Here is a 27,381-nt window from a genome sequence, read left to right on the forward strand (position 1 = left end):
GGCAGAAGAACTAGAGACTAGAACAACTGACACGGATTAGATCCTCCCTATCGGGTAAAAAATGATAGATCTCCCCAGCAACCATCAAAGAGGGATATTTAGAGAAGTACAGAAGTGTATCTACAAGATTACATCATCAGCTGTACAAAACCCATCATCCTACAGCTACTGACGCTGCAAATAACCTGCACGTTATATAGGTCAAATGTAGGGACACTATGCTTCTACTGCTGCTGCATCTTCCACTTCAGGATCTGAATCTGAATCGGCATCTGCTGCTGAGATCAATGAGGCTGACTGAATTTTCCCAGCATGCTCAAGACGCATCAAAATTACTCCTCTGGAGAATGGTAAGAGAGAATATATTAGAGACCAAGTAATATCTGAGATATTAAGCAAAAAAAAAACACCTGAGATATTGATCAGAAGCCAAAAGCACTTCAGTGTACTGTTGTTTCTCCGTAATACAGTCATTTTCTTATGAAGTTATTCAGCATAACTCAAATTATGTGCAACTAAGCTATTTAAGGAAATCTAGGTGATTTCCATTTGTGAAATAGAGAACAATATAGAGTGCTTCCGTAGCCCCTCTAGGCTGCATCTTGTTTCTCTTCAGTAGATACAAGGGAAAAACAGAAAACCAGTACCACCGAGTTAATGTCTAGTTGCTTGTGACTCATGAAGTTTAGATGATGTAATATTATATATCTCCAGTTATTTCGATACCATGACAATCAGTCTGACTTTTTTTCTCGTGGCGAGTTATTTTGTTAAAACGTATAGTGGAGGTACAGAATATGTACAAGAGATGGACTTAAATTTCTTAAGAAATAATGATATTTATTCCAACGATAATCAGAATTTATGGGGCTCAGTCATAAAAGCAAAATATGAAGAAAGTGACAATTGGATGACAAAGGAAGTTACCACTCTCTATGGTGTTAGATTATGGAAATCCATCCGATCACTATGGTATGAATTCAAACCAAACACCAAGATTAAATGGTTGCTGGCTAAGTAAGCTGTGTTGACACAGGAGAATCTGATGAAGAGGGGGATTACATTGTGCTCTAGATGTTTTTTTGTGGGTTAACTGCAGAAACAGTCTTATCACTTTTCATCCAGTGCAAGGTCACTGGCCAATTGTGGGGTCTATTCTAAGGCTCAAAACATCTCATGGGTCATGCTTGGTAGAATGGCAGGGGGCCTTATAAAGTAGGGAAGTAGCAGGATTACAAGCAAAGAACAGAAGCAACTGGAGAATCATTCTTGCTACTATTTGGTGGACTATCTGGAAAGAGAGAAACCTTAGGAGTTTTTGGGAAAAGGGAGAGTAATAAGCAGCAAGTACAACTGACTTGTATTCTAACTGTGTTTTTGGTGTAATAATCTACTCTAAATGACAGTCTCTATCATTGATGTTTTAGACTCATTATAGGGATAGGACAGTGCCTTTAGAGTTTATTATGTAAATATGGTTTTCAGTTACCAATCTCAAAAAAAACTTACACTTTGGATTTCTAGGTATTAGTAATGCAAAGGATTTAATACATGCATTAGCATTGTTAAAGACCCAATTACCCTTCAAAAGCACTTTTACACCTTTTCCGTCATAATTGTGGAGGAAGCTTTTATAAATAAATATTTTTATACAATACATACTTTTCTTAATACATCAAATCAAACAATGCATAAAAAATATTTTATGTATAACTAATACAAGCATTACTTATGCAAGCTTTACTAATACATTCTATTTAGTATTATTTCTATACACTACCAAATGATCCCTTAGTTACCACCATTATCACTCTCCTATGCACAAACCCCTTTTTCTTTTTCACTCATCAACTTTTCTGGGTCTTTTGTTGGCTAATGTTAAATCATTTAAATATTAGTTTTCGAGCAAGCCAACTGACCCAAGCTTCTAGCCTAAAATGATTTTGAGCTTTCACAGAACTCGAGATGGTATTAAAATATAGTCAAACTACATCCCTATGAAAGAACCAAGGACAATAAGACTCCTGGCAACAACAACAAATAGATCTTTAGGCACTCTAATAAAAAGGTAATCAGCATCCCAAGAATGTACTACTGCAGAAATTATATGCTTGAAAAACAAACTATAGCACTACAGATCAAAGAAGACAAATGCTACAAGACACTGACATACCTCGCATACCGGGACTGGATAGAGATGTCCCGAACTTTTATGCGATTCACCGTTCCACTCTGGCTCACAAGAACAACTTGCTCGTCACTCTCACCATCATCTGCTTAAAGTGTTTCAATTATTTATTATTACCACAATATTTGAAGTCTGCTAGTATTCAAAACATTCAAACTACGCACAAGAATACAAAGGATTACGGTACCTCCAAAGGAGAATCCAACTACGAATACTGCTGCCAGGCGATCTTCAGATGAAAACTGAATAAATGCATCAGACGTATTAGTTGACTAAGCTGAACAAAGATAATAAAAATTAACCTCCCTCCTTTTTCCTACGAAGAGAGGAAAGGCAGTGATAAGGATTTTTATCTTTGATTATATTATGGTGTACCTTGTAACCAATTAAACCGACTCTATTCAAAGGTGATGTGCGGAATCTGCTAACTGGAACTCTCTTCCCATAACCGCTTTCTGACACGAACAGCAGCCATGGGCCATTCATGCTCCTTCTACTGGTACACAGCAAATTGAAGATAGAGAGAGTGTTACAAACAAATCAAAGAGCAACAGAAAAATAAGGCAGGCTTTCAAAACAATTGATGCAAGACATCTGTTTTTTGGGGCAACAAATAGGCAAGACATGCTGGTAATAATAATCATTTTTGGAGAGCTGATGATGTTAGAAGAAGCAGCCTAGGGGACAAAATCAACCTAGAGACTACCAGAGATGCGAAAAGCATAGAAGAGTACCCGTCAGTGCTAACAGTGCAAACTACAAGTAAAGCGTTAACTTCAGCAAACAAAGGCACTAATGATGGAAAAAAACGTATAATGCAAAAAAAAAAAAAAAACTATAAACACACTAATTAATGAGAGAGATAATTAAAAAGAAACCACAGTTGAAGTAAATTATGTGAAGTAAAAACCAACTTCAGTTTCTGATTAAAATGCAAAGATGTATTTTCATTTCTATAGTGACTAGTTTTTTAAACTAAATTTCTAGTTGTTTATGCGTAATCAGAAAAAAATAATTTCTAACGTTTTATTAATAATTGAGATATCATTTGCCAACAAGATATAATGTCTGGTGCTACCCTCTTGAAGACGAGAAATTTTATTTTGATGTGGGACACAACCAACAATACTTGAGAGAAGCTTTCTTCTAGTTAGTTGTGTGGCATGGTGAGTCCCAAACTCCCAATAGCCATTTCACTTGCCTGTATGTTCGCTCTCATTCACACAATCATTTCTTTCCTTTTTTTGATGAAGTAAGAGAAATTCATTAAAAGGCATCAATAAGATGCAGTAGTACAACTTAACCATTTCTTTCCTTCCTCCTCTTTTTTGTAATTTTAATTGACAATGGTAACTGACCTCTTTTTCGTAATTTTATCAGAGGGCAACCGTTTTCCCTTTTCCACAAAAAGAATATGAGCGAACTCTTCATATACAGAGTCTCTCCTCCTTCCAATTGATTTTCCTTTAATTATCATTAAGTACCATTTTCACTATTCCTTGAATTTCTTTCTTTTGTGTGACCAGATTCTCTTAGTAAGTTTCCTTAGAAAAAACACTATGTATCCAACATATTATTTTTATCAAGTGAGAATTAAAATAAGAACTGAGGATAAGGGACAAAAAGAAAGATGTTGAGCACTTTTACTTTGACTGAAAGAAATGAGTTTTAAGGTTTTTTTTTTTTTTTTTTTTTTTTTTTTTGGCGGGGTGGGTTGGTAGCTTAGGTTGAGTTTCTTAGCTTTGAAAAGGTAAAGAACACAAATAATAATGAAGTTGCTGAGAACGCTTCGGTTCCGAAGCCGAAATGCTGCATTCTGGTGTGAAACAGTGAAGTTCAAGGGATACACTCTCATCCTTTTTTTTTCTACATGCACTCCTTCACAAATTTAAAACTGTATTCCTCCTCTTCCAAGAAAAAAGGAAGTACAAAATAAACAGAAGATCCACAAAGATCAAAGACAAAGCAAAGATCATAACTTGAAAGGATTTTAAAGAATATCTTTTGAAGGAAATTGACAAATTCAGAGGATTATTTCCAGTTCTAGATTCCCTTAGATGGAAACATAATACTGATGGGTTGATTGTATAAGCTGGAAATCATGGGTCAAGCTGGAGGCAGCATGGGCCCATGGATAAGGTGTGGAAATGCTTGGTTCCAACTAATTAAATGCTCCTACTGGAAAGTGATCAAGCAAGACTCCCTAACACATGAAGCTATACAGAAGAGGAAGTTTCAGATAGCCCTAAGGTAAGCAGAGACAAACAACCACCTTTTTCTGCATTGCGAGGTGATTGTTCAACTCTGGTCCCTTTTATTTAACCTCACAGGAGTCAAATGGACCATGCCTGAACATATATCAGACCAACTCAGTACTTGGATTAGAAGAGGAGATAGCAAATCACAGAAGAGATGGTTGAGAGTAATTCCTTCCTGCATCTGGTGGACAATTTGGAAGGAAAGGAATCGAAGGTGCTTTGAGGACAGATTTAACTCCATGCAGAAGATAAAGGAGAACTGTATTGCAAACTTCCATTTTTGGTGTAAAGAAGGAAAAATAGATGATGTAATTCAGTAGATTTCCTAGGATCCTTGTAATTAGTTTGAGTTTCCTAGGCTCATTGTTGATAGTTTTTTGGAGGTGGTCAGCATAGCCCTTAATATAGAGGATTACAAATTACCAATTTTTCAAAAAAAGATTTTAAAGAAAGTTAGATGATGTACTACAAAATCAAACACCCTTTTACCTGCTTTATTCACACTAAAATCAATTTCAGCAAAACGAAACCATAACAAGTCACCCGACCTGGTTTCCATATTACTTCAGGCTTAACCGGGTCTGAAGCTAGCCTTAAACAACAATCAAGACAACTAGGATATACAGAGTGATAGATGAAAGATTACTTTCTTTGATGAACTGCCAAGGTCATGTCCAATTCCTTCTGCAAAGCATCTGGTATAATGTCCATGCTAGCCACTTTATCCCCATCTTTTAGTCTCATGGCAACAGAGCCTCTAGTATTTCTACCAAGAGCTCTTATCTGAGCAGAAATTAACAGTAAATGAAGGAAAATAAATTATCAGAAGAATCAAGAATAACTCCAGTAACAGGTAGACGTAGAAAAAAAAAGTGATACCAACACTACCTATTTCATTATAGAAATAAATCCACAATAAAATTGAAGTTAGAAAGTGTGCACATGTAAGTACTTACCTAAGTAGTAAAACATATATTTATCAAAATCCAAAAGCGAGAAAAACAAAAAAGGAAAAGGGGAACCAGATCTCTGAAGACAGCTGCAAACTATACAATGCCCTTCTTTTTATCAAGTAAAAGTGCTTTCATTCATAAACATGGCCATAACTAGTTAAATACAAGGGGTATACCGTATACCAAAAGATAAAGAATCTACGATAAAATATGGTTATCTGCAAAATCTGCCCAATAGTCTATACAACCAGGAACTTTATATGTGCACCAAAAGAAAATAAGAGAACAGAGACTACTCAGCCGGGAGAAACTCGACTCTACTTCTAAAGCTCTCATATTTCTCTTTCCAAACAATCCACATTAATGTTCGTTAATCTTTTGCACTCTAGCTTCGTAATCTAGGTGATTGCCTCTATAGTAATTCAATTTTTTTGCCTTTACTTTCTAATTTGATTAGAATTTTTTTTATTTTTTTTATTTTTTTTTATTTTTTTATTTTGATAATTCCAAAAATCTATTTCATGTTCAAAATAATTTATCTGGGTCATTTAGTTATTTTTTTTGACAAAGGTAACATCTGGGTCATTTAGTTATTCATCATAGTTTAATTCAATTAACATCAACATCTCTTGGTATATCACAACTAGATCTTTAATTTTTATTAGACAAGAAGTTCATTAAAAGAAATTTTTTAGTTCCTTGAAAATAGCTAAATTCTTGGACAACACATAAGATTTTTTGGAGGAAGCTGCATATATAACTTGATTATATATTTCCTTTTTTTCTCAAAGAGTATTTGATTTGGTACTATTGTTGGAATATAGTCAACCTAAATGTCTAGGATGCTTATGCCAGCTGGTTATTGAGGAGACTTGACAAATCCATTAGAAATATCTGGTGAATGATCCCAGCAGCCATTTTTTGGAGCCTATGGAAGGAGAGAAAACAGATGTTTTAATGGAATATCAACATCTTTTTGCACTCTTAAAGCCAATTGTCTAGCTAGTTTATTTAGCTGGTACTTTTTTGCCAATGTAAACAGTGTGGATAACTTTTTGGATTTTGTTAGTCCCCTATCTCTAGTACAGTAGAGTAGTAGAGTTCCCTTTTGACTGTTTCACAGGTTTTTGCCAAGCTAGCTCCATATACTTCTGTTTGGACCAGTTTTCTTGCACTGTGCTTTTGTAACTTTGCATCTTCTTGATGCTTTCTAATATCATTAGTTACTTTTACCAAAAAAAATAATATATAGTCAACCTAATATGTGTTTGGAAGTATATCGTCATGTATTTTTTGACAAAGGTAAAAATATTGTCATGTATTTTATAAAAGGCCCAACAAAAACCGAATAAACTAACAAAAACCAAAGCAACAAAAACCCACTTGATTGGTTTTGTTTCCTTCTAGGGAAAAACTGAACCAAACCATCAATACCCCCAACCACAGTATTGGAACCCTTTAAATATCCTTCCAAGATAGCTCTCTATTCATCATCCAGCACAAGAGACTTCCACTATCTCAATTCCCTTAACTCACAAAAAGAATCGCATGGGTTACCATTTACCAACAAAAAAGATCTCACCGAAGAGATGCAAAAATAAATCTATTTCAGACATTTATGTTCCATCTACCATGAGAAAGCAAACTTTCTACATTCTTTAAATAATCTCACTTCAAATTATGTATGTACCCCAACTGATTAAGTACAAACACTGCAGCTATGTACGACAGGTAGGCGACCCTTGCTTTTTCTCTCTCTCTCTCTCTCTCCCTCCACACACACACAGAGATTAAGTATACCCAGTTTGCTGATTAGAATAAGTACAAATATTAGTCTCAAGTTTGAAACCCACTAGGTGCAAACAATTTCTGAGGGCCATCGGACTGGGTAAAACCTGAATTAACCGTGGTGCACTTGCGGGAAACTCCTTGCCGAGGGCCTGTACACCCCCGGGATTAGTCGGGGCTCAAAGAGACTCGGACACCCGGTGCAAATCAAAAAAAAGAATAAGTACAAATATTACTTGATTCAGATCCTGTAATAGAATCTTATGCCAAGAACAAACTTGTTTCTGCATGAACCGAAGCACCAATTTATTTTGTATTTTGGGACAGCAGCACAACAAACAATAACAAAGACTGAAAACAAGATACCCATGAAATAAAAGAACAAGAGAGTTTACATTTGCACAAGGCGTCAAAATCACCATTCCATTTAGTGAAGCCATTGCAACAAAATCATTATTTGAGCAACATTTCACCCATTTTAATTCATCACCTGGGACCTGTCAGATCAAAGTATCATGTCTGAGCTTGCTTTGGGACCAAGAATCCTAATTCAAAGGAAAGAAAAGAGCTGACTAACCAATTGAGTCGCAATTATTCCTGTAGACCTAATAGAGGCAAAATAGTTCAATGATACTTTTTTGATATATCCATTCACAGTAAGCATCACAAGATACTGATCTCCCGCAAATTCGCTCACAGGAATAATTGAAGTTATTCTCTCGCCATCAGACAAGGACAATATCTGATCAAGGGAAAGAATGAGAAATTAGGAATGAAGGCAACAAGTCAAGCTTTCTGTAGATGGTAAATATTGTACCTGAATTAAAGGAGTGCCGGCTGCAGTTCGGCTGCATTCAGGAATCTTGTAAGCTGGAGAAGAGTACACGGTACCTTTATCACTGCCAATTATCAAAACAAACACTGAAATAAGAACATCCGTATGCCAATCATTGGCAAAGTCATCCACTAACACAGAACTGAATAAAATATATTGAGGGATAACAATGATGTAATTAATGAGACAATATAACAGGATTGTAAGGATACAAAATCCACTCAAACCAAGTTCCCTCTTCCATAAATATAAGTTGGGAAAGCAAAAATTGTCGGAAAAACAATTATATTTTTGCTCCATTTTATATGCTGAAAAAATCTAGTAAACGTAGGTAAAAAAGGTGAAACCAAGTTTACCTAAAATAGAGAACTTTGTCATGGGCCCGGCAAACAAGGAAATCAGACATGGCATCATTTACTCTTAATTTACCCACTGATTTGCCAATTGTCCCGCGATTTTGTAGATTAAATGTGTCAGGTTTCATCCGTTTAACATAGCCCTTCTCACTAATTGCCTGAAATGAAGGAGCAACAGAAATAAAAACAAAGTGGAAAGGAAAAAAGTAACACAAAACCTTGAAACCTAGACAGCGCACAGGTTGATTACCAGTAGCATTTCTTCATTCGGAATCACGTCTATATCTTCAAGATTACCGCTGTCTGTATCCTCTAACTGTGAACGCCTCGGAGTGAAATACTTGTCCTTTATTTCAAGTGCTTCTTCTTCAATCAACTGGTTGTTCATATTGCAAAAATTGAAAAGCAAGGAGACAAATGTCAACTAACAAGGTAATTGAGTATCACTACATTATATCTGAATGGTATTGTAAAAGGAGGTGAACAATCAAAATATCAATATACTACCTAACAGAAGCACCCCGCCCCACCCCTAAATTGCTGACAAACACAAATGAAGAAAAGGAGCAATATCCGAAATGAATTAACTTGCTAGACAGTAGTAACAGGTCGCTTTTATAGTGTATTTCGTAAGCTGGGTATTTCTATTAGATTGTTAAAAAAATTATGTACGAGTGGAAGGAACATAAATTTGACTTCTTGACAAATAATGGTACAATAACAACCAATAAATAGACAAACATCTGGCATCTTGATTCTTCAAAAAAACAAAATGGGGGGAGTCTCTTGACAGCTTCGTCGGAGAGGCAAACACACAGGAGCAAGAGCAAGAGCAAGTGACTTTTCTTGTAGAATTCACAAACAAGTCTGAGGAGGTGGAATTCGTTGATGCAATAACAATTACAGATGAGGAGAGACCAAATACTCTTCCCAACGTCTCTCAATCAGGCATACAAATTATGGATGGATTGGAAGCAGAAACCTGGAATGTGGTGGAGACAGAACCACTGGACTTCCATGATGCAGAAGAGGAAACTGATGGGGAGATGGATGCACCGATCTGGGTACACCAAAATTTAATCAGGATGAGCAAAGAGTTTGGGGTGATTTTTGATGGATGCAGAAAGGAAGCGTTAGAACTCTTTATGAAAATAGACAACAAGAGGCACATCGTAACCAAGGAACCAACAAAAGAAGTAGGGGAACATATCAAAACCAGGGGTGTGCAGGAACTTAAGGGGCTGGCCATTGATATGAAGTTTGAAAATAATGGTTCAAGAACCAGGGGGAAAGGAAAAGCTATAAATATATGATGAATGTGAAGATAATATCATGGAATGTGAGGGGATTAAATTGCAGAGATAAGAGGAGAATTATCAACAGTGTTTTTCAGGAATGGAAGGCAGATGTCATATGTTTGCAGGAAACAAAGCTAGAAGGTGAAAATGGGGAGGCAATTAGACAGGTATGGGGAAGCAGGGGAGTTAAATACGCCCAATTGGAGGCTAGTGGCACTAGAGGGGGGATACTAATGCTTTGGGACAGTAAACATTGGGAGGGGAAAGTTGTGGAAATTGGTGCCTATACTCTAACTTGTGGATTCAAATCAAGAAATTGTGATTTTGAATGGCATATGACAGGGGTGTATGCACCTAACTGCAATCTTGAAAGACAAGAAGTATGGTGGGAAATTGGGGCTGTTAGGGGTTTATTTTCTGGACCCTGGATCCTAGGGGGTGACTTTAATATTGTAAGGTATGCTTCAGAGAAGAAGAACTGTTCAAGGAACTCCATTTATATGTCGGAATTTTCTGATATGATTGAGGATATGGAGTTGATTGATCCTCAACTTGAGGGAGGTAATTACATATGGACGGGGGGGAACAATGCAGAATATGGTTCCAGAATTGACAGAATAATGTACTCTACTGAATGGGGGGGAAAGTTCAACAATGTAAAGCAGGAATTGATGCCAAGAGTATGTTCAGATCACTCACCAGTTGCACTCGCAAGTGGTTATTGGATCTATTCCAAATCCTACTTCAAATTTGAAGGATGGTGGCTGGAGACTGAAGGCTTTAATGAAAGAGTCAAAGAGTGGTGGACATCTTTTGAGTTTGAAGGAAGGCCAGACTATATTCTAGCTTCTAAGTTGAAAGCTTTGAAGACCAAATTAAAAGAGTGGAGCTCAAACACTTACGGAAATCTGGAAAAGAAGAAAAAAGAGTTGCTCAATAGAATCACTGATTTTGACAATATTCAACAGGACAGACCTCTGTCTGATGTTGAAGTAATTCAAAAGGCAAGTTTAACTAAGGAGTTTGAAGACTATGCTAAAAAGGAAGAGATAGCTTGGAGGCAAAGATCAAGGACATTGTGGATTAAGCAAGGGGACAAGAACACTAAATTCTTTCAGAGGACTGCAAATGCTCACAAAAGAACCAATCACATTGACAAATTGGTGGTGGAAGGTGATGAACTAACAGAAGCAACAGATATCAAGAGGGAGGTGGTTTTATTTTATAGAAAGCTGTACTGTGAGACTGAAAATTGGAGACCTGCTTACAACATGTACCCCTGTCCAGTAATCAACAGGGAGGAGCAACTAGATTTACAGAAACCTTTTGAAGAAGATGAGGTCCTGAAAGGGCTCAAGGCATGTGCTATAGACAAGGCACCGGGTCCAGATGGGTATACTATGGGCTACTTTGTGAAGTGTTGGGAGATTCTAAAGGGGGATGTGATGGCTACTATCCAGAAGTTCCATTCTCAGGAAGTTTTTGAAAAGAGCCTCAATGCAACTTACATTGCACTCATTCCAAAGAAGAATGGAGCCAAAGAATTGAGAGATTTTAGACCAATCAGTCTAATTGGAAGTGTCTACAAACTAAATTCCAAAATTCTTACAGAAAGGCTAAAGACGGTGATGCCAAAGCTGGTTGACACTCAACAAATGGCCTTTCTGAAAGGAAGACAGATCACTGATGCTGTTCTCATTGCAAAAGAATGTCTTGACTCAAGAGTGAAGGATAAAATCCCAGGCATAATGTGTAAACTGGACATAGAGAAGGCATATGACCATGTTAACTGGGAGTATTTGCTTGGAATTCTACATAGTATGGGTTTTGGGAGGAAGTGGATAAGATGGATAAGGTTCTGCATTAGCACTGTCAAGTTCTCAATACTAATAAATGGTTCTCCTGAAGGTTTCTTTCCGGCAAGCAGAGGCTTGAGACAAGTTGATCCACTCTCACCTTTCTTATTTTTACTAGTCATGGAAGGCCTGAACAGTATGATTAAAACAGCACATAGGAATGATTGGATAAGGGGTTTTAATGTGGTCAAAGAGATGAATACTAGATTGGAAATCACCCATCTGCAATATGCAGATGACACTTTGATTTTTTGTGATGCAGAAGACAGCCAACTAAAAATTCTGAGGATAGTTCTCATACTATTTGAGTCGGTATCAAGGTTGCACATTAATTGGAGAAAGAGTCACATCTTTCCAATCAATGATGTGCCCAAAATACAAAATCTGGGGGATCTTTTGGGTGGAGAAATAGGGCAGTTACCAGCAACATACTTGGGTATGCCTTTGGGTGCCAATAGCAAATCCAAAGAGATATGGAATGGAGTAGTGGAAAGATGTGAGAAAAGATTGTCTAGGTGGAAGTCTCAATATTTATCAAGAGGTGGTAGATTAGTGCTGATTAACTCAGTCCTGGATGCATTACCAACTTAATGTCAGTTTTTCCCCTTCCAGCAAAGGTGGAAGAAAGAATTGATGCTCTGAGAAGGAATTTTTTGTGGCACGGTGAGAAGGAATATAAAGGTTTCCACCTAGTCGAATGGAAGACACTGCTACTATCCAAGAAGCAGGGAGGATTGGCAATCACAAATCTTAGAAAGCAGAACAAAAGTCTTCCTTTAGAAGATCAATCTTTGTGGGGTAGGGTGATCCAGGCCAAATATGGGAAGGAAGGACCCTGGAAGACTAAGGAAGTGACATCCACCTATGGAACCAGCTTGTGGAGATCAATTAGAAACTTATGGCATGGTTTCTATGCAAAAACTGAATGTAATGTGAACAATGGGAGGAAGATCAGGTTTTGGGAAGATAACTGGTTAGGGAATGGAAGCCTCAAACGCTTGTTCCCGGATATTCATCACCTGAACCAACAACAAGAGTCGACTCTTTATGAAGTTTGGTCTGAACATGGATGGAACCTTACCTACAGAAGACTGATGCAAGACTGGGAGGTGGAAAGATTGGCTGAATTTTATGGAACACTTGATCAGTTCTTAGGATTCAAGGATGGAGAAGACACTCTTAAATGGAAATGTCATAATAAAGGTTTATTCACTGTTAGTTCTGCATATAGAATTATGAATCAGATGGGATCCCAAGTTAACTTTCTGCCTTGGAAGCTTATATGGAAGGTTAAAATACCATATAAAGTGGTAGTTTTTACTTGGTTGGTGGTGAAAGAGGCTGTACTTACACAAGAGAATCTTATGAAGAGGGGAATACAAATGTGCCCAAGATGCTGTTTTTGTGAGCAGGTTGCAGAGACAATTAATCATCTGTTCTTACATTGTAAAGTGGTTGGCCAGCTGTGGAATTTGTTTACTAGCTTCAGAGGTATAAGTTGGACTGTTCCAGGGAGAACAGGACAGGCTCTAGAAAGCTGGAATATGGAGGGCAGTGGCAGCACAGACAAGAGTAGATGGAAAATTGTCCCAGCTGTTATTTGGTGGACCATATGGAAAGAAAGGAATTCTAGGAATTTTGATAACAAGAGCAGCCCTCTGCACAAGATTAAAATGAACTGCATTATCACTTTTTGCTATTGGTGTAGTTCAGAGTATATAGATGACCCTGTGGCTATTGTAGACATTCTAGGGTCCTTATAAAGATGAAAGGAGGATCTAGGGATAGTTTCTCTTTTTTCTTCTTTTCTTTTCTTTATCTTTTGTTTATGCCCGACACACATGTGTGGAGGGACGATATGATGTAAATTTTGGATACCAGCTTTGAGCTGATGATTGATATACAAATGTTACCTTTATCAAAAAAATAAAATAAAAAACAAAATGGTAGAAGATCATATCTAAGCTTGATAAGAAAAAGAAAAACCAGTTCTCATGAGGCTACCTGGAGTATTTGCTTCTTACTAGACAAAAGCTCCTCTAACTTGGAAATTTGCGCTCTCAAAGATTTCCCCTCGTCAACAAATTTATTTCTCTGCATTACCGATACAGAAACAGAATGTTGGATGGAGTTCAATAACAACTAAAGCACCCATCATCAAATTTGCAAATGCAGCCTTATGACATACCTCGAGTGCTGTAAGCCTTCTCAGGCTTATATCTAATATAGCTTCAGCTTGTTTTTCAGTCAATTCAAATTCTGCAAGAGCAAGTTGATAAGAAATTTTGGCAGTGATTTCCTGCTGTTAGAAAATTATAAAAAGAAAGGCAAATACAATTTCCAACACAACTATGAGCAGGCGATAGTGAAAAATCTAGCAACATGAAGATAATATGTCAGTAATACTGTTACCTTTTCTCAAATTGGCAGTTGCGAGCGCATGGCTTGATGCTTTTCTGATTGTATTGATGACCTCATCCAAGTTATCAAGTCCAATTATAATACCCTTAAATCACAACAGTGGAAGGAGGGGGGGGTAATCAGTACCTTTATTCATAAATTCAGCATATTTCACTTGAGAGTTGAGTTATGCCCAAAACTTCTAAAGAGAAAAGAGATCTAAATTGTTATAATGTATTATGGAGGTACAATAAATCATCAGATGTCTAGATGACTTGATAGAAACAAGATATACCTATATACACGTGCCAAACACATACTGATTTTTGAGAGAAGTAAATTGAAACTACTCATATAAAATTTGTCCAATATATGACTATCTAACCTAAAAACCTTAAGCTTTCAAATGTTCTGACCCTAGCATTCTAGAGACTTATTAACACGCTCTCCCAAAGACTGTAAACCAACTAGAGTTTATTTGTTAAAGATACTTGAAAAAGAGAAGTAAATAGTTACAGGAATGGTTGCTTGAAAAACTGTCAGAAAATCACCTAAATGTCCTTACGACAGAGAAACTCAACAAAAAGTTTCAATTGCCAAAATTTCATAGGAAAATTTGCTGCCAGACCAGAGTCCGGCAAGAGGCATTTTTGCCAAAACTGTCGCAGGAAAAAAAGTATGGCACTTCCAGAAAAGTGATCAGAAATAGGCACTTGCCATCAAATGGTTACTGGAAGAAGGAACGATCCCGAGAAGGAAATTACAGAATGGAAAAGAACTTTTTTCCTGGTAACTGGCATAAGCCTGCCTTCTCGTAGGCAGAACCTGTTTAGGCCTCTTTAAAGATAGTAGAGGCTTAGACACCATGTAGAGAAATAAGAAAAGCAAATAACCATAAAGATAAAATGGAGAGTACAAGACCCACCTATTCCTAGGTGTCAAACACAATCCTCATATGATATTTGTCTAATGTGAGACAATATATAGCTTAAGAACTTTACGCTTCTAGTATTTTAATTCTAACATTGTACAGCTTCTGATGAAGTGCTTTGGTTGTTGCAATATTTGTTTTTGTTACTGTTCCTTTTTTTCAGAATACTAGTAATATTTCCCTATTATTTGCCATGTCTTCTTCACTTCTGGATTTTCTTTTTCAAATTGCTTTGATATGCTTTATTTGAGCCGAGGGTCTAACAGAAATAGCCTCTCTACCTCCACGAGGTAGGGGTAAGGTCTGCGTATACTCTACACAGACTACACTCCCCAGACACCACCTGTGAGATTACACAGGGTATGTTGTTGTTGTTAAGACTTCTGATCAAAGAGGGGGGAAAAGGACAAACTGACATACCTCAACAATATGGCTTCTTTCTTGTGCTTGTGAAAGTTTATACTTAGCCCGCCTTTCAACAACAGAGCATCTAAAATCCAAAAATGCCTGCCAGATACAAAAAGGTATAACAATTAATGCATTGATGATACAAATCAAAGATCACCTTCATTGTAATTATCAAGGGACATCAAACAAATAACATTAAGATATCAGAAGACAAAATGTAGGTGAATTATATCAATTTTGGACGGAAAGAAAGAAACAAAAGGAGAAAAATAGAGATGATTACAGAAAAGGCAAAACTTACACAATCATGCTTAAACAGTCTTTAATGGAAAGTGAAATTATATACATACAGACCATTCATCATATTATAGGAAACATTTGTCACCTGGAGCAATTCCTTTAACCCCATCAGCTTCGGTTGACCATTGAGAATACTGAAGAAATGTTGAGTGATAAGTAGTTAGGTCGAGGTATGAAACAAGTATGGATGGCTGTGAGCAACATAGAATTCATTACGGTCAAGCAACATATGGACATATACTAGTTAATAATGTCAAATTTTGAGAACTCAGTTGCAACCAACTTCATTTCATATGCCATTAGTATGCTATAAGTATCAGCTTAATTATTAAGAGGGGCATCTTCAGCCTACTACTGCCTATAGAGGACTAATAAATGCAAGTACATTTTTTTCATGGACAAACATTTTCATTAATGCAAATATGTCGAGAGAAAAGAAGATAAATTGACTTCTGCTCAAATAAGAATATGTCAAAACGTCATTAATACTATTGATAAAAGTGATAAAAGCCGGAAACTGAAAATGCATCTGGCAGTACATCGCAGTCGGACAGTACACCAAAACCTTGGAGAACAAGAGAACTCAAAAATGTCTCGTGTTCAATTAACTATGCCAAGAGTCAGGCATGGAGAAGAAATTTCAAGCTGAGAGAGCAAAATACTCTAGAGCTATCATATGAAGCTTAATATTTTAGCTTGGAATGTCAGAAGAGATTAACTAAAATAACGAAAGTTGACTGTTCAGTTTGCTTTCCAGTGTAATATGAACCTAGTAATTGATATGGAAACCTTGATATATTTTGTGGGTTCCACGCACAGAGAGACAGGAACACTTTTGCTTTCTTGCTTTTTGGAGTTTACTTCTTTAGCACCATCTTAGTGCTGAAGACATCAGTAAAATTGACCCTTATCATTTACCAAAAAAAAAAAGCAGCAAAAACAGAAATCAAGAGGCGGAAAGCTATTATTATACTTCTTGAAGAATAACTTTCAACGCCTCTGATATTGATATCATAGGACTTTGGGGCAGTCTATAGGGGAAAACGTCTCTATCATGCAATTGGTTACAGGGGCAAATCTTATTGTAACAGAGTGATCCAGATGCTGGAGTTTCCTTCTTTTGCAAACAAAGTATATAGCCTCTTAAAGGGGGTGATAATCACTTACCCGACCATGTTGCAACTAAAACTGGATTGCAGAGCAGTAAGACGGTAAAGATTATTCAACACGATGGCTGGATCAGACCCTCTTTTAAGCTGGAAAACAATTAAAAGCCAAACGTCAATCAGTGCTAAACATTAATACATTTAAAAAAAAATATTTGATCATTACAAATGAGCCATGGAATATGATGGCATGGACAAACTGGGGAAAGATGGAATGTTAGTGTTCTCACTACCTCAATGACTACACGCATTCCTGATCGATCACTCTCATCACGGATATCACTTACTCCTTCCAAAGTCTGGCAAGAAAGGGAACCAAAACAAATCAGGTGCTGTGTTCAACTCTTGACCAAATCAAGATATCAGATGAACTTAGAAAATAAGAGCACGTACCAGCAAAGCTATGTGTATTACTAATGAAGATTCAAACAAACTTTAAGAGAACTGCTGAAACTACATATTTAGACACTAAATTTAGGAAAGTAAGGACCCCATGCTGATAGAACGTTACAATTACAATAGGCTAAGAAATTTGATTTGTGTCGAAGTTTAAGAACCAAGGTAACAACATTGCAGAATCAGTATATATCAAGGGAGATGGTGTGAATTTTGATATACATCAAGTATAGATGGCATGTGTATTCCCCACAAAAGAAGGAAGAGAAACAGGGATGCTTCCCTAAAGAAATCTGCACTCTTCAAAAGTGTTAGAGATTCTGCTCCCCATAAAAAGCCGTGTCAGAGAGAGAGGGTAATTCTCTAAACATAGAATATTATTGCTTAAGGAGCTCCTTTACACCAGATGGAAATAACTAGCAGTCAACAAAAATATGAAAAGCAACACCAGCTACTCTATACAACAACTACTATGCCTCATCCCGACCAAGTTGGGGTTGGCTATTTGAATCCCCATTGACCATGCCTCATTTAAGCAAACCATCTACTATATAGCTTATTCATTTTTGTAGACTGCCCACAGTAAAAATGGACTCCTGTGTTGATAACCATAGAAAAATGTAACCATTAAGTGCTTCAAGATTCCAAAGAGCCTTCAATGGAATTTATCATCTATCATATTTCTGCATGAGACTGCTAAAACATCTACCTCAAACTCTCTGTTGGCTGTCTGTCCCTTTTTTTTTGAAACTGGTAACTTTAGTCTATATATCCACAGGTATACTACAACAAAAGTGTAGTTCCCCTTCAAAAGTGTTACAACTTACAGAATAAAATAGTCTTAGTCTAAATTGCTGCCTATAAACTGTTGTTAAGGATGCATATGAGAGTCGGAGTCTATGGAAAGTTGACAAAGCCATCAAGAAGATCTGGATTATGATACCTGCTTGTATTTTTTGGTGTATTTGGTTAGAGAGGAACAAGAGATGTTTTGATGGAGAGTCAACTGCTTTAGGCATTTTGAAGACTAGGTGCACTGAAAATTTGTTTAGTTGGACCAACTTGTATCCTGCTGTTAATGCAGAACACCTTCAGGATTTTACTAACTCATTAGCTCTGGCTTAGATAGTTTGTATGGTTAGCCAGAGATTTTTTTGTAAGCTCAAATGCCATATCTTGTAAATTTTGCATCTTCCTGATGCTGTTATTAATACCACTTATCTTATCAAAAAAATAATCTAGCACATCAAAGATGTCTTCTGTCCTAGTTAATATATCTTGTTTACACCAAAAATAGAAAAGAGCTAAGCAGTCCATCTTGATCTTCTGTAAGCTATTCTGCCAATTTTCAAAACTCCTGTTGTTTCTCTCTTTCCAGATTGTCCACCAAATACATGCTGGGACAAGTTTCCATCTCTTCTCCTTGTCAGAAGCATTGCCATCTCTATTCCAACTGCTCAGGACTCCTTTAATGCTCCCTGGTTTCTCCCATCTTATCCCCTTTAGACAGATGAACATTCTCCATAATTGTTCCGTCCATGTACAATGCAAGAAAAGATGGTTAATTGTCTCAGCATGTTCTTCACATAAAGTACATCTAGAAGCCAACTGATAGCCTCTTTTCTTTAGATTTTCATTAGTCAAAACCGCTTCTATTGTCAATAACCACATGAAGCAGTTTACTTTGTAGGGTACTTTTGGTTTCCAGATGCTCTTCCATGGCCATTCCGTCTCCTGTCCAGCATTCTTGTTGAGTTCTTTATAAATTGAATTTACTGAGAATTGACCTTTGGTGTCACTCTGCCAAACTAATAAGTCCTTTTTGGTGAGGTTGCTGAAAGAGCCTACTGAATCTTGAAATTCTGCCACTTTGTCTATCTCCCAATCCTGAAGGTTCCTCCTTAAGAACAAATTCCATCCTTGTCCAGTCCACATTGTAGCCACAGTGGCCTGTTGATGTTGGCATAAAATGAACAATTCAAGATGCAACTGTTTCATAGGGACAGACCCATTCCACTTATCCTCCCAGAAGGATGTCTTTGACCCATCTCCCACTTCTACCTTGGTTCTGTGATATAGCACTGGCCATAGGTTTCTGATTGCCCTCCATACAGTGCATTTATATGGAGTACTTATAATTTTAGTCATCCACTTATTTTCCATGCCATATTTTGCTGTGATGACCTCTTTCCAGAGCATGTTATCTTCATTTGCAAACTTCCACAACCACTTCATCATTAGACTCTGGTTTTGTTTCCTCAGATTTCTTATGCCTAGGCCTCCGGTATTTTTACTCACAATCAGTTCCTTCCATTTAACAAGATGAAACTTCTTCTTATATTCACTGCCATGCCATAAGAAATTACTTCTAAGAGCATCAATGCTATTAGATACATTGGCAGGCATAGGAAAGACTGACATCATATAAGAGGGTAATGCATCCATCACACTGTTAATTAAAGTCAATCTTCCTCCCAAGGACAAGTACTGACTCTTCCAGTTGGTGAGTCTCTTTTCACATTTCTCCAGGACCCCATTCCATATGCCTTTGGACTTGCTTTTAGCTCCCAAAGGCATACCTAGGTAAGTAGTTGGAAGCTCCCCAACCTTACCTCCTAGTGTTCTGGCCAGAACTTCTGTATTAAGCACACTATTGATGGGATAGATGAAGCTTTTCCCCCAGTGCAACTATCCCTTTGTTGAGTCAATAGTAGTTGTATACAGAATAAACAGTAAAAAATCCACAATTTCCCAGTCCGTTTAGCCCCTGTAATTATTTTTGTTGATAACTGTGGTGTCCAGGCCAACTTGCGGGCACTTCGGCTAATTCCAACATGCCACCTCCCACCAACAACTGGTTCACAGAGGATGGACGGAGACCAAATAGGCACAATAAGTGACATCTAGGTGGTCATGTAGCCCCACTACATGGTATCACTGTGGCCATGGCAGCAAGCATCTACTTAGCATTGACTTATTATATGCACAGATAAAACAGGCAAGATCATTTTTTAAAATCAAATAGCAGATATGTCAGAAAAGAAGGATATCAAGATAACAAGGGTGCATGAGAAAAGCACAACAAGTTTATTCTTCTGAAAGAAAGGGAAAGACAACAATATACATTGCTCATCAGAGTAAAATATATCAGTAAGTGGATTTTTTCCTTCTTACACAAAGAGACAGGTAATTAGTGGAGAGGGGCAACAACACATTGAACATTTGTTCTCTTCTTCCGGAAGGAGCTTGGTATAAGTGGGAGAAGGGTAGAGAAGCAGGCTCATGCGAACATGTGAGCCAACTGGAGTTGCACCAACTAATAGCCTGTTTGGGGAGCCAAGAGTGTGTGTATTTTCAAAGAAGTGCTTATTTTACAGAGTTGAGGTGTTTGAAAAAGTTTTTAGGAAAAGTAAGTGCTTCTGAGTAGTAGCATAAGTTGCTTTTCATTTTTTTTGATAATGTGGCATAAGGTGTTTTTCATAATTTGAAAAAAGAAGATTTCCCCCAAAAAAAACTTTTTTGAAACCTTGGTCAAACACAAATTGTTGCTCTAATATCCGCAAATGTGTTTTACAAATTGATTACCAAACACAAACTGCTATCCTCCAAAAGTACTTTTCACTTTTTCGAAAAGCACTCCTGGCAAAAAGCACTTTTCAAAATAAGTAGATTTTGTAAGCTTGGCCAAACATGTGATTAATCACAGGAAATCCCTAGTTTAATAACAAAAATACACGTTACTAATCAGAAAGCTACCTTATTTTCCACAAGATCAGCAATTTTCTCAACAAGGGACGCTTTGTTTGTTTGATAAGGAATCTGTTTCATTTATAAGAAGCAAATATCAACCCAGATTAAAATTGCAAACAACATCCACTTCTAACATAAATATACTAGAATAGCAGAGATAGGAACCTCTTGGATAATTATTGCAGCACGTTTTGTCTTGGCGTCGAGTAATTCAATATCAGTCTTCCCTCGAATTACTACTCGTCCTCTTCCAGTCCTATACGCCTCCAAAATTCTTTACAGACAAAGAATATAATTGGTCACACTGTTCAATCTTGCATAAATCAAAGACCATATGCTTCATTTCTCCAGGGATCTTAACCTTCCTAATGAAAGGAAACAAAAGAAAATCTCTAGGAAGATGGACTCTCAGTTGTCACAAAACAAGAAAAAGTACAATGGCATGGAAATGCACCTCAAACTCTTACGAACCAATAGGAGAGAACAATCAGGTTATCAAATTTTATCACTAGCTTAAAAAAAGGATGTAGCTGAGTAGATGCTTTAGCACTATATGACACCCTAGCCAACCATAAATTGTTAAAGAAAAACTAAAAGCTAGGTGGTAAAACTGACTATGTTTGGCAATTATAAGAAACAACTACCACAGGTACCTATTCTGAAATATGGCAAACTAAAGATAAGGGACTAGACACATCTAAGACCCATTTATACACTAGACATACATGCATCAATTTTCAGATTTGTGTTATCCACCAAAACAGCAGTCACGTGTCAGAAGTCTTAGAGGATCTTCCAAGGAACTGTCGCAATAAGGGATTATAAGTACTAAGCTCATCCAAAAGTACAAAAATCAACACTACTCCTGCTTATGTAAAGTATCCATGAGCTGAATCTAGGACTCTATGATATGTTCTCTTCCATCTTTATGAGTAAGTGGCAAGTGGGAAGAGAAATAAGTAGGAGCTCAGAAAACCTACCCAATGTTGCCCATAATTATTCCGCCAGTTGGGAAGTCAGGACCAGGCATGTACTCCAACAGTTCTTGCAGCTAGATAGAAAACAAGAAGACGGTCATCACAGTCTTTACACAATTAAGTATAGAAAGCTCTGGTGTTCAAACAATGGTCTAAAGCTATGAAATGATTCCAATTTCAACAGTCAACCAAACCCCCAGAAAGGAATGGAACACAAAACAGACAACTTAGAACAATTTGAATAAAGAAGGTTTGCATATTACAAGATTCAGTTATATATATTAAACTTGAAGACATAAAAGCTCCCAGTATGTGAATGCTCAAAATTAGACAATGATTATGTACATAATCCTCCTATTCTGCAAGGCAATAAAATTCACACATGAACTACACGGGAAAACAACAAATCCAGATGTATAAATCAGAATCTTACTTCAAGCCGTACAAAAGTAGCATTTGGCACCTAAAAACAAAGCCAAACAACAATGTTTTTTGTTTCATAAGGTAATGGTTGTGAAGTTGATGACCAGGGTTATAACACAAAAACCAAACATGGAAATTAATATAAAATTGGTATAACAGAAAACAAACATTTTGAACACTTGTCTGTCCACTCTTCTTTTTTCATTGCAAAGGAAAGCAAAAAATGATTTCACACAAAAAAAAAAGTAAGGAGGAGGCAAGAGGATATATCCATAATCCATGAGCATGCATCAAGAGGCATATGTCTACCGTGGCTTCTGGATTATGAATCAGTGCAGATAGCGCATCCACGAGCTCCCCAAGATTATGGGGGGGAATATTGGTAGCCATGCCAACCTGAAAACAGCAGAGTGTGGAAAAAATTTATCACATTTGAGAAATGCTACTGAAATTTAGTTGCCCGCTGGAAACAGGATATTAGAATATGGGGCCATAAAAAGATACTAAATAGCTAACAAGTGAGTCAATGATTCACCGCAATCCCAGAAGCACCATTTAACAACAAGTTCGGAATACGAGCAGGAAGTAGCGACGGTTCTTTCTGAGAGTTGTCGAAATTTGGGACAAAATCTACCTGCAACACATCAAACCATAGTGTAAAGAAACCCAAGACATAGCATCCGTCCACAGTAACTTATTACACGTTTTAAGGAGAGAAACTGACTGTATTCTGCTCCAGGTCTGCTAATAGCATGGCCTCAGTGAGTGCCTGAGAAGGAACAATGATGAGCTTAATATATGTTACCAATTTCAAAAAAAACAATGATGAGCTTAATATATTTCCAAGAGAATGTTAATGAAATTGTAACGACAGTAATAAACATAGCCTTTGGAACAATTCATCACTATTATTTCCCACAAGGAAGTAATATCAATAATTTAAAAGCATAACCCGGAAAATTAAAAAAAAACATAAGCCAAAAAGTAATTAGTGACGTGATAAGCATTTATTAAGATCCTTCAGAAGTAAAAACTTATGCAGGTTTCGGACATCAGTTTCACTATGACAAAGAAATCTGCTACATAGAAAAACAGACAGAGAACTTTTATCTGAACTATGTACTCATATAGCTGAATTTATCAAAATTTAAGACTTTTGAACGGCGATAGAACCTATATTTCTGACTAGATTCAGGAAAAGATAGGAGATCCTAGTTTTTATTCTCTACCACTATCAAACACAGTCTATGCATGAGTCTCATTTGTACATACTCTTAGCCTTTAGGATTCGAGTCTCTCGGGATTTATTACGAAGCAACGATTTTCAAATGGATAACACAACCAAAGATTCAGTGAACATATAAAAGCTGAGTTTAACCTACTTCCAGACGGCATTCAGTGTACCGCATGGCCGCAGGAGGATCTGCATCAATTGAACCAAAGTTTCCATGCCCTCGAATGAGCGGAGACCGCAAGGAAAAATCCTGAAAAACATTATATTTTTTTTTAGGAAGGTAACTTGTATTATGAACAAAAGGAATACTCAGAAAGGTATTCCAGTAATACTTACAACAAAATTACAGAGGGAGGGGTGTCCCTACTAAGCTTCATAAATAATCTAAAATACTAGGAATCTAAACATTATATTTTAAAACTTACAATAGAAGTAAATAATACCCAGTAGCCAAGCACACTGCAAAACGTAGAGCAGAAAGAACCTAGGCCAATTTTTTCACAAGGTAAATATAATTAATGGAAGGGAAATCCCCAAATACAAGTAGTATATAAAAATGTAGAGAAACCAAAACCAAAATATGGCTCTCTACAAAGGTCACCAAAATCATATATGTAAAAAAGGGCCTCATGGGTACACCCAAAAGAAACTAGAGACAAGAGGCTACTCCTCACATGTGCAATCATTTTTGACCCCTTCAAAATCTCTTTTATTCCACTCAATCCAAACTAACCATTAATTGCTTCATTGCTAGTGAAACTACATCCCATGCCTTGGGTCTTCTTCTCCTTCTTCTGAAAACCCAGCTATACATTACCTCCTTTATTGTTCTTGGCAAAACCCACTGTATTCCGAACCAGTTCAGGACCTCCACCAAAGGTGCTACCTACTTGACAATGTAATAGTGAGTGCTGCACATCCTCTCCTGAACATTTACACATACAACACCAGCTGGCATGTATGATGCTCCTCTTCCTCAAATTCTAACAGCTAATACTGCTCTCCAAGCAGCCAACCACGCAGAAAAAGAAAAAAATACTGGGTGCCCTCAGAATCCCAATTGGAAAATGCGGGAAATCCACTTTAATGATCTAGCCCAAGCATTTAATGATGAGTTCTATGGTAAACTCAAGATATAGATACACGGGGATTATTTAGGTCATAGGAACTTTCCAGTCCTGCAATTTCATTTTTATGAGCACCACCAAAACAAACTTATAAAGAGACCTTGTCCAGCAAGATCTACATAAGCTTTCCATTAGATAAACTACTTTTAACATTTTACAGGAGGAGCTAAAGCAGTTTGTCACCCATTTTTTCAGATGTACAAATACATATCCTCTCACAAGAGATAGATTGACTCTTTGGAATCTCCTAAAATCTTCTCTGCCAATAGATGACCTACTGACTTCAGATAGCATGCCTATTTCTCCCCGTCAGCACCCCACATTGCCCCAATATATATAAAAACACCTCACAGGAACTCGTGAATTTTTATTGAGAATATATTTTTGGATTTACAGCAGGCAGAGGCTGAGCTTTTATTCTCGCAAAATATATGCTCATTCAGAGATGTAGATCAACAGAACAGACTGCTTCAGTTAATTTTACGACAAAAAACTACTTAGCCTACCCTTTCTCCTTTAATTTTTTCTTGGTCCTAGACTCCTTACTCATGATTTCTGAGGTTCTAGAGTTTAACGGGAAAATGAATTTAGGACATTAATAAGGTAGAGTGTAGTGATCTTTATGAAAAAGGGAAGGTAGGGTGTTTCTGCAAAAAGCATTTATCCAAAAAAAAAAAAAGAGAGCCAAACAACTAATCGATCATTCAAAAGAGCTGCAATACCAAGTTAGTTGGGAAGGCAATATGAATAATCTGTATCCATTGTGCTCTATTTAGATATACTTTTCTTTCTCAAGAAAGCCTCTATATTGTACCAACACTAAATAATTTGTCTTCAAGAAAAGTTAAAGGTTTACCATCAACAGTTCAACACTAATACTTGCAAGCATGAATCTATTATACAACTATTGTACATTGATAATCCTTTTGTAAGAGTTAATTTATTGGAACATTACCTGGGCCATTCGGACCAAGGAATCATAGACTGCATTGTCTCCGTGAGGATGAAACTTACCAAGCACCTTAAATAGGAGAAAAACGCAATAAGATACTTGCAATAGGGATGGCATGAGAGTACTTCCAGCAGATAACCATTCATTTATCATGTATGTGTAGGAGAAAGAAGAGATGGGCTACAACCTCTCCAACAACTCTTGCACATTTTTTATATGGTTTCTTGGAAGAAAGCCCCAACTCATGCATTGCGTATCTGTAGCCAAAATAATGATAACTTATAAATCCAGTACAGATTCAAAGGATAGGTAGGCAAATATTACAGAAACATCCAATATAAGCAAAGAAAGCTCTACCAAACAAACCTCTAGTCCACATTTTCAAACTAGAAGTTAGTTCTACACACTTGCCCGTGATCAACATGAATCAGATGGAAGACTAGGCTTGCGGGTATATTCTTTTAGAGTAAAAGTTTGTTGATAGCAAAAGTGGGATAAGGTGTATACTTGGAAATGCATTACTCATATACGTTTTCAGAATTGAATGAGTAATATTTCTTTTAATAGTTGTGGTGTCCGGGCCAACTTGCTCACATCTCTAATTCCATAGGATACATGTCAACTCCCACAAGCATAGGTATCATGTAATTCAATCACCAAGGCTTTTTTTTTTGAGAAAGTTAACATTTTATAGACAACAATACACCAGTGGTGTATTTCAGTAGTAATTTCAATCACCAAGGCTTGGACAACTGAAATATCATATTGCTCTCCTCTACCCTACTAAAACATTACCGCTTTCCATAATTCAAAACAATTTTATGTTATTAGGTACTTCTTCTTATTTTGACATAGAAAAAATTGCTTTACGAGTATATTTATGCATAGCTTCTAGTCATATCTACAATTTCTTCCCCAAATAAAGTAACATGTGTCTGGTTTAGAGAATCACCAAAAATAAGAAACAAAGACTAGCGAAACTAGAGTAATTTTTTTTCCATTCCTCCAAAATGAGCTTTAATACCAATATCCCTTCGGGTACTTCCATCTATCCACACATTTCTCAACTAAGAAAACTCACAGTATTCGCCTGTGCACTGGCTTCAACCCGTCCCTAACATCAGGCAAAGCGCGACCCAGCAGCACTGACATTGCATAAGACATGTATGCCTCAGTAGCCTCCTTGTGAAGCTCGGTATGTACAATTCTCTCCCCTCCTCCTCCTCCTCCGCCCTCATTTCCGTCTCTATCTCTAAGAATAACACTTCCATTACCTTCATCTCCAACCTCTTCCTCAGTGACTTTCCGGCGGGCACTTACCGGTCGGACTTGCTTCCTCGGCGGAGTCACTGATGAAAGAAACCGGAGCTCCGACGAGGCTTTTCGGAGCCCCGAGAAGCGGGATGGTATTGCAGTGAAAGTGAAGTGGTGGTGGTAACAGCGTAATAGACGAATGCCAGTTGAAAAGGCCATGGGATTGGATTGTACAAATGAGGTTTGAGGGTTAAACGTGTGAAGTTTCATGCATAGAAGCTGAAGAAGTTCAGCTGTGTTGGGGACGAAGATATCGGGAACTTTGTCGGATTGAAGTGTGCTAAAACCCTAGTGATTTTGGAGAAGGGTTTATTGCGCGCCAATATTAGGGACCTTGGCTCGAGGCCTATCTTATGTGGCTTTTTTCTCAAAATTGGGTAATTTTTACCACAATTACATATGTGAAATTTTAAAAAAGAAATATTTTAAATTTTATATCGAAATATGATTCACGAGTCAATTCCCTAAATG

At 37.1% G+C, this 27,381-nt stretch overlaps 1 protein-coding gene across 2 annotated transcripts; it reads right to left on the reverse strand.

Moving 5' to 3' along the window:
* Window positions 1-15: 15 nt before the first annotated feature.
* On the reverse strand, window positions 16-27,263 carry LOC125867838 (DNA gyrase subunit A, chloroplastic/mitochondrial). 2 transcript variants are annotated; one of them, XM_049548434.1, is made up of 28 exons: window positions 26,678-27,263; window positions 25,784-25,853; window positions 25,600-25,665; window positions 23,666-23,767; window positions 23,008-23,052; window positions 22,819-22,917; window positions 22,593-22,679; window positions 21,864-21,934; window positions 21,049-21,157; window positions 20,890-20,952; window positions 16,971-17,036; window positions 16,739-16,827; window positions 15,657-15,705; window positions 15,284-15,370; window positions 14,650-14,769; window positions 13,945-14,038; window positions 13,721-13,791; window positions 13,537-13,626; window positions 8,629-8,754; window positions 8,379-8,536; window positions 8,005-8,086; window positions 7,765-7,929; window positions 7,583-7,684; window positions 5,093-5,229; window positions 2,564-2,684; window positions 2,376-2,430; window positions 2,174-2,273; window positions 16-340 (listed from the first exon to the last, which is right to left on the reverse strand). In XM_049548434.1, the coding sequence occupies exons 1-28, from the start codon at window positions 27,118-27,120 to the stop codon at window positions 217-219; spliced, it is 2,991 nt and encodes a 996-aa protein (XP_049404391.1). In that variant the 5' UTR covers window positions 27,121-27,263; the 3' UTR covers window positions 16-216. The 2 variants fall into 2 exon arrangements, with proteins under 2 accessions (XP_049404391.1, XP_049404398.1); XM_049548441.1 differs by lacking the exon at window positions 14,650-14,769 and having other exon boundaries at window positions 26,678-27,262.
* Window positions 27,264-27,381: the final 118 nt, after the last annotated feature.

The sequence above is a fragment of the Solanum stenotomum genome, chromosome 1 (genome assembly GCF_019186545.1).
Source record: "Solanum stenotomum isolate F172 chromosome 1, ASM1918654v1, whole genome shotgun sequence".
Classification (NCBI taxonomy): Eukaryota; Viridiplantae; Streptophyta; class Magnoliopsida; order Solanales; family Solanaceae; genus Solanum; species Solanum stenotomum.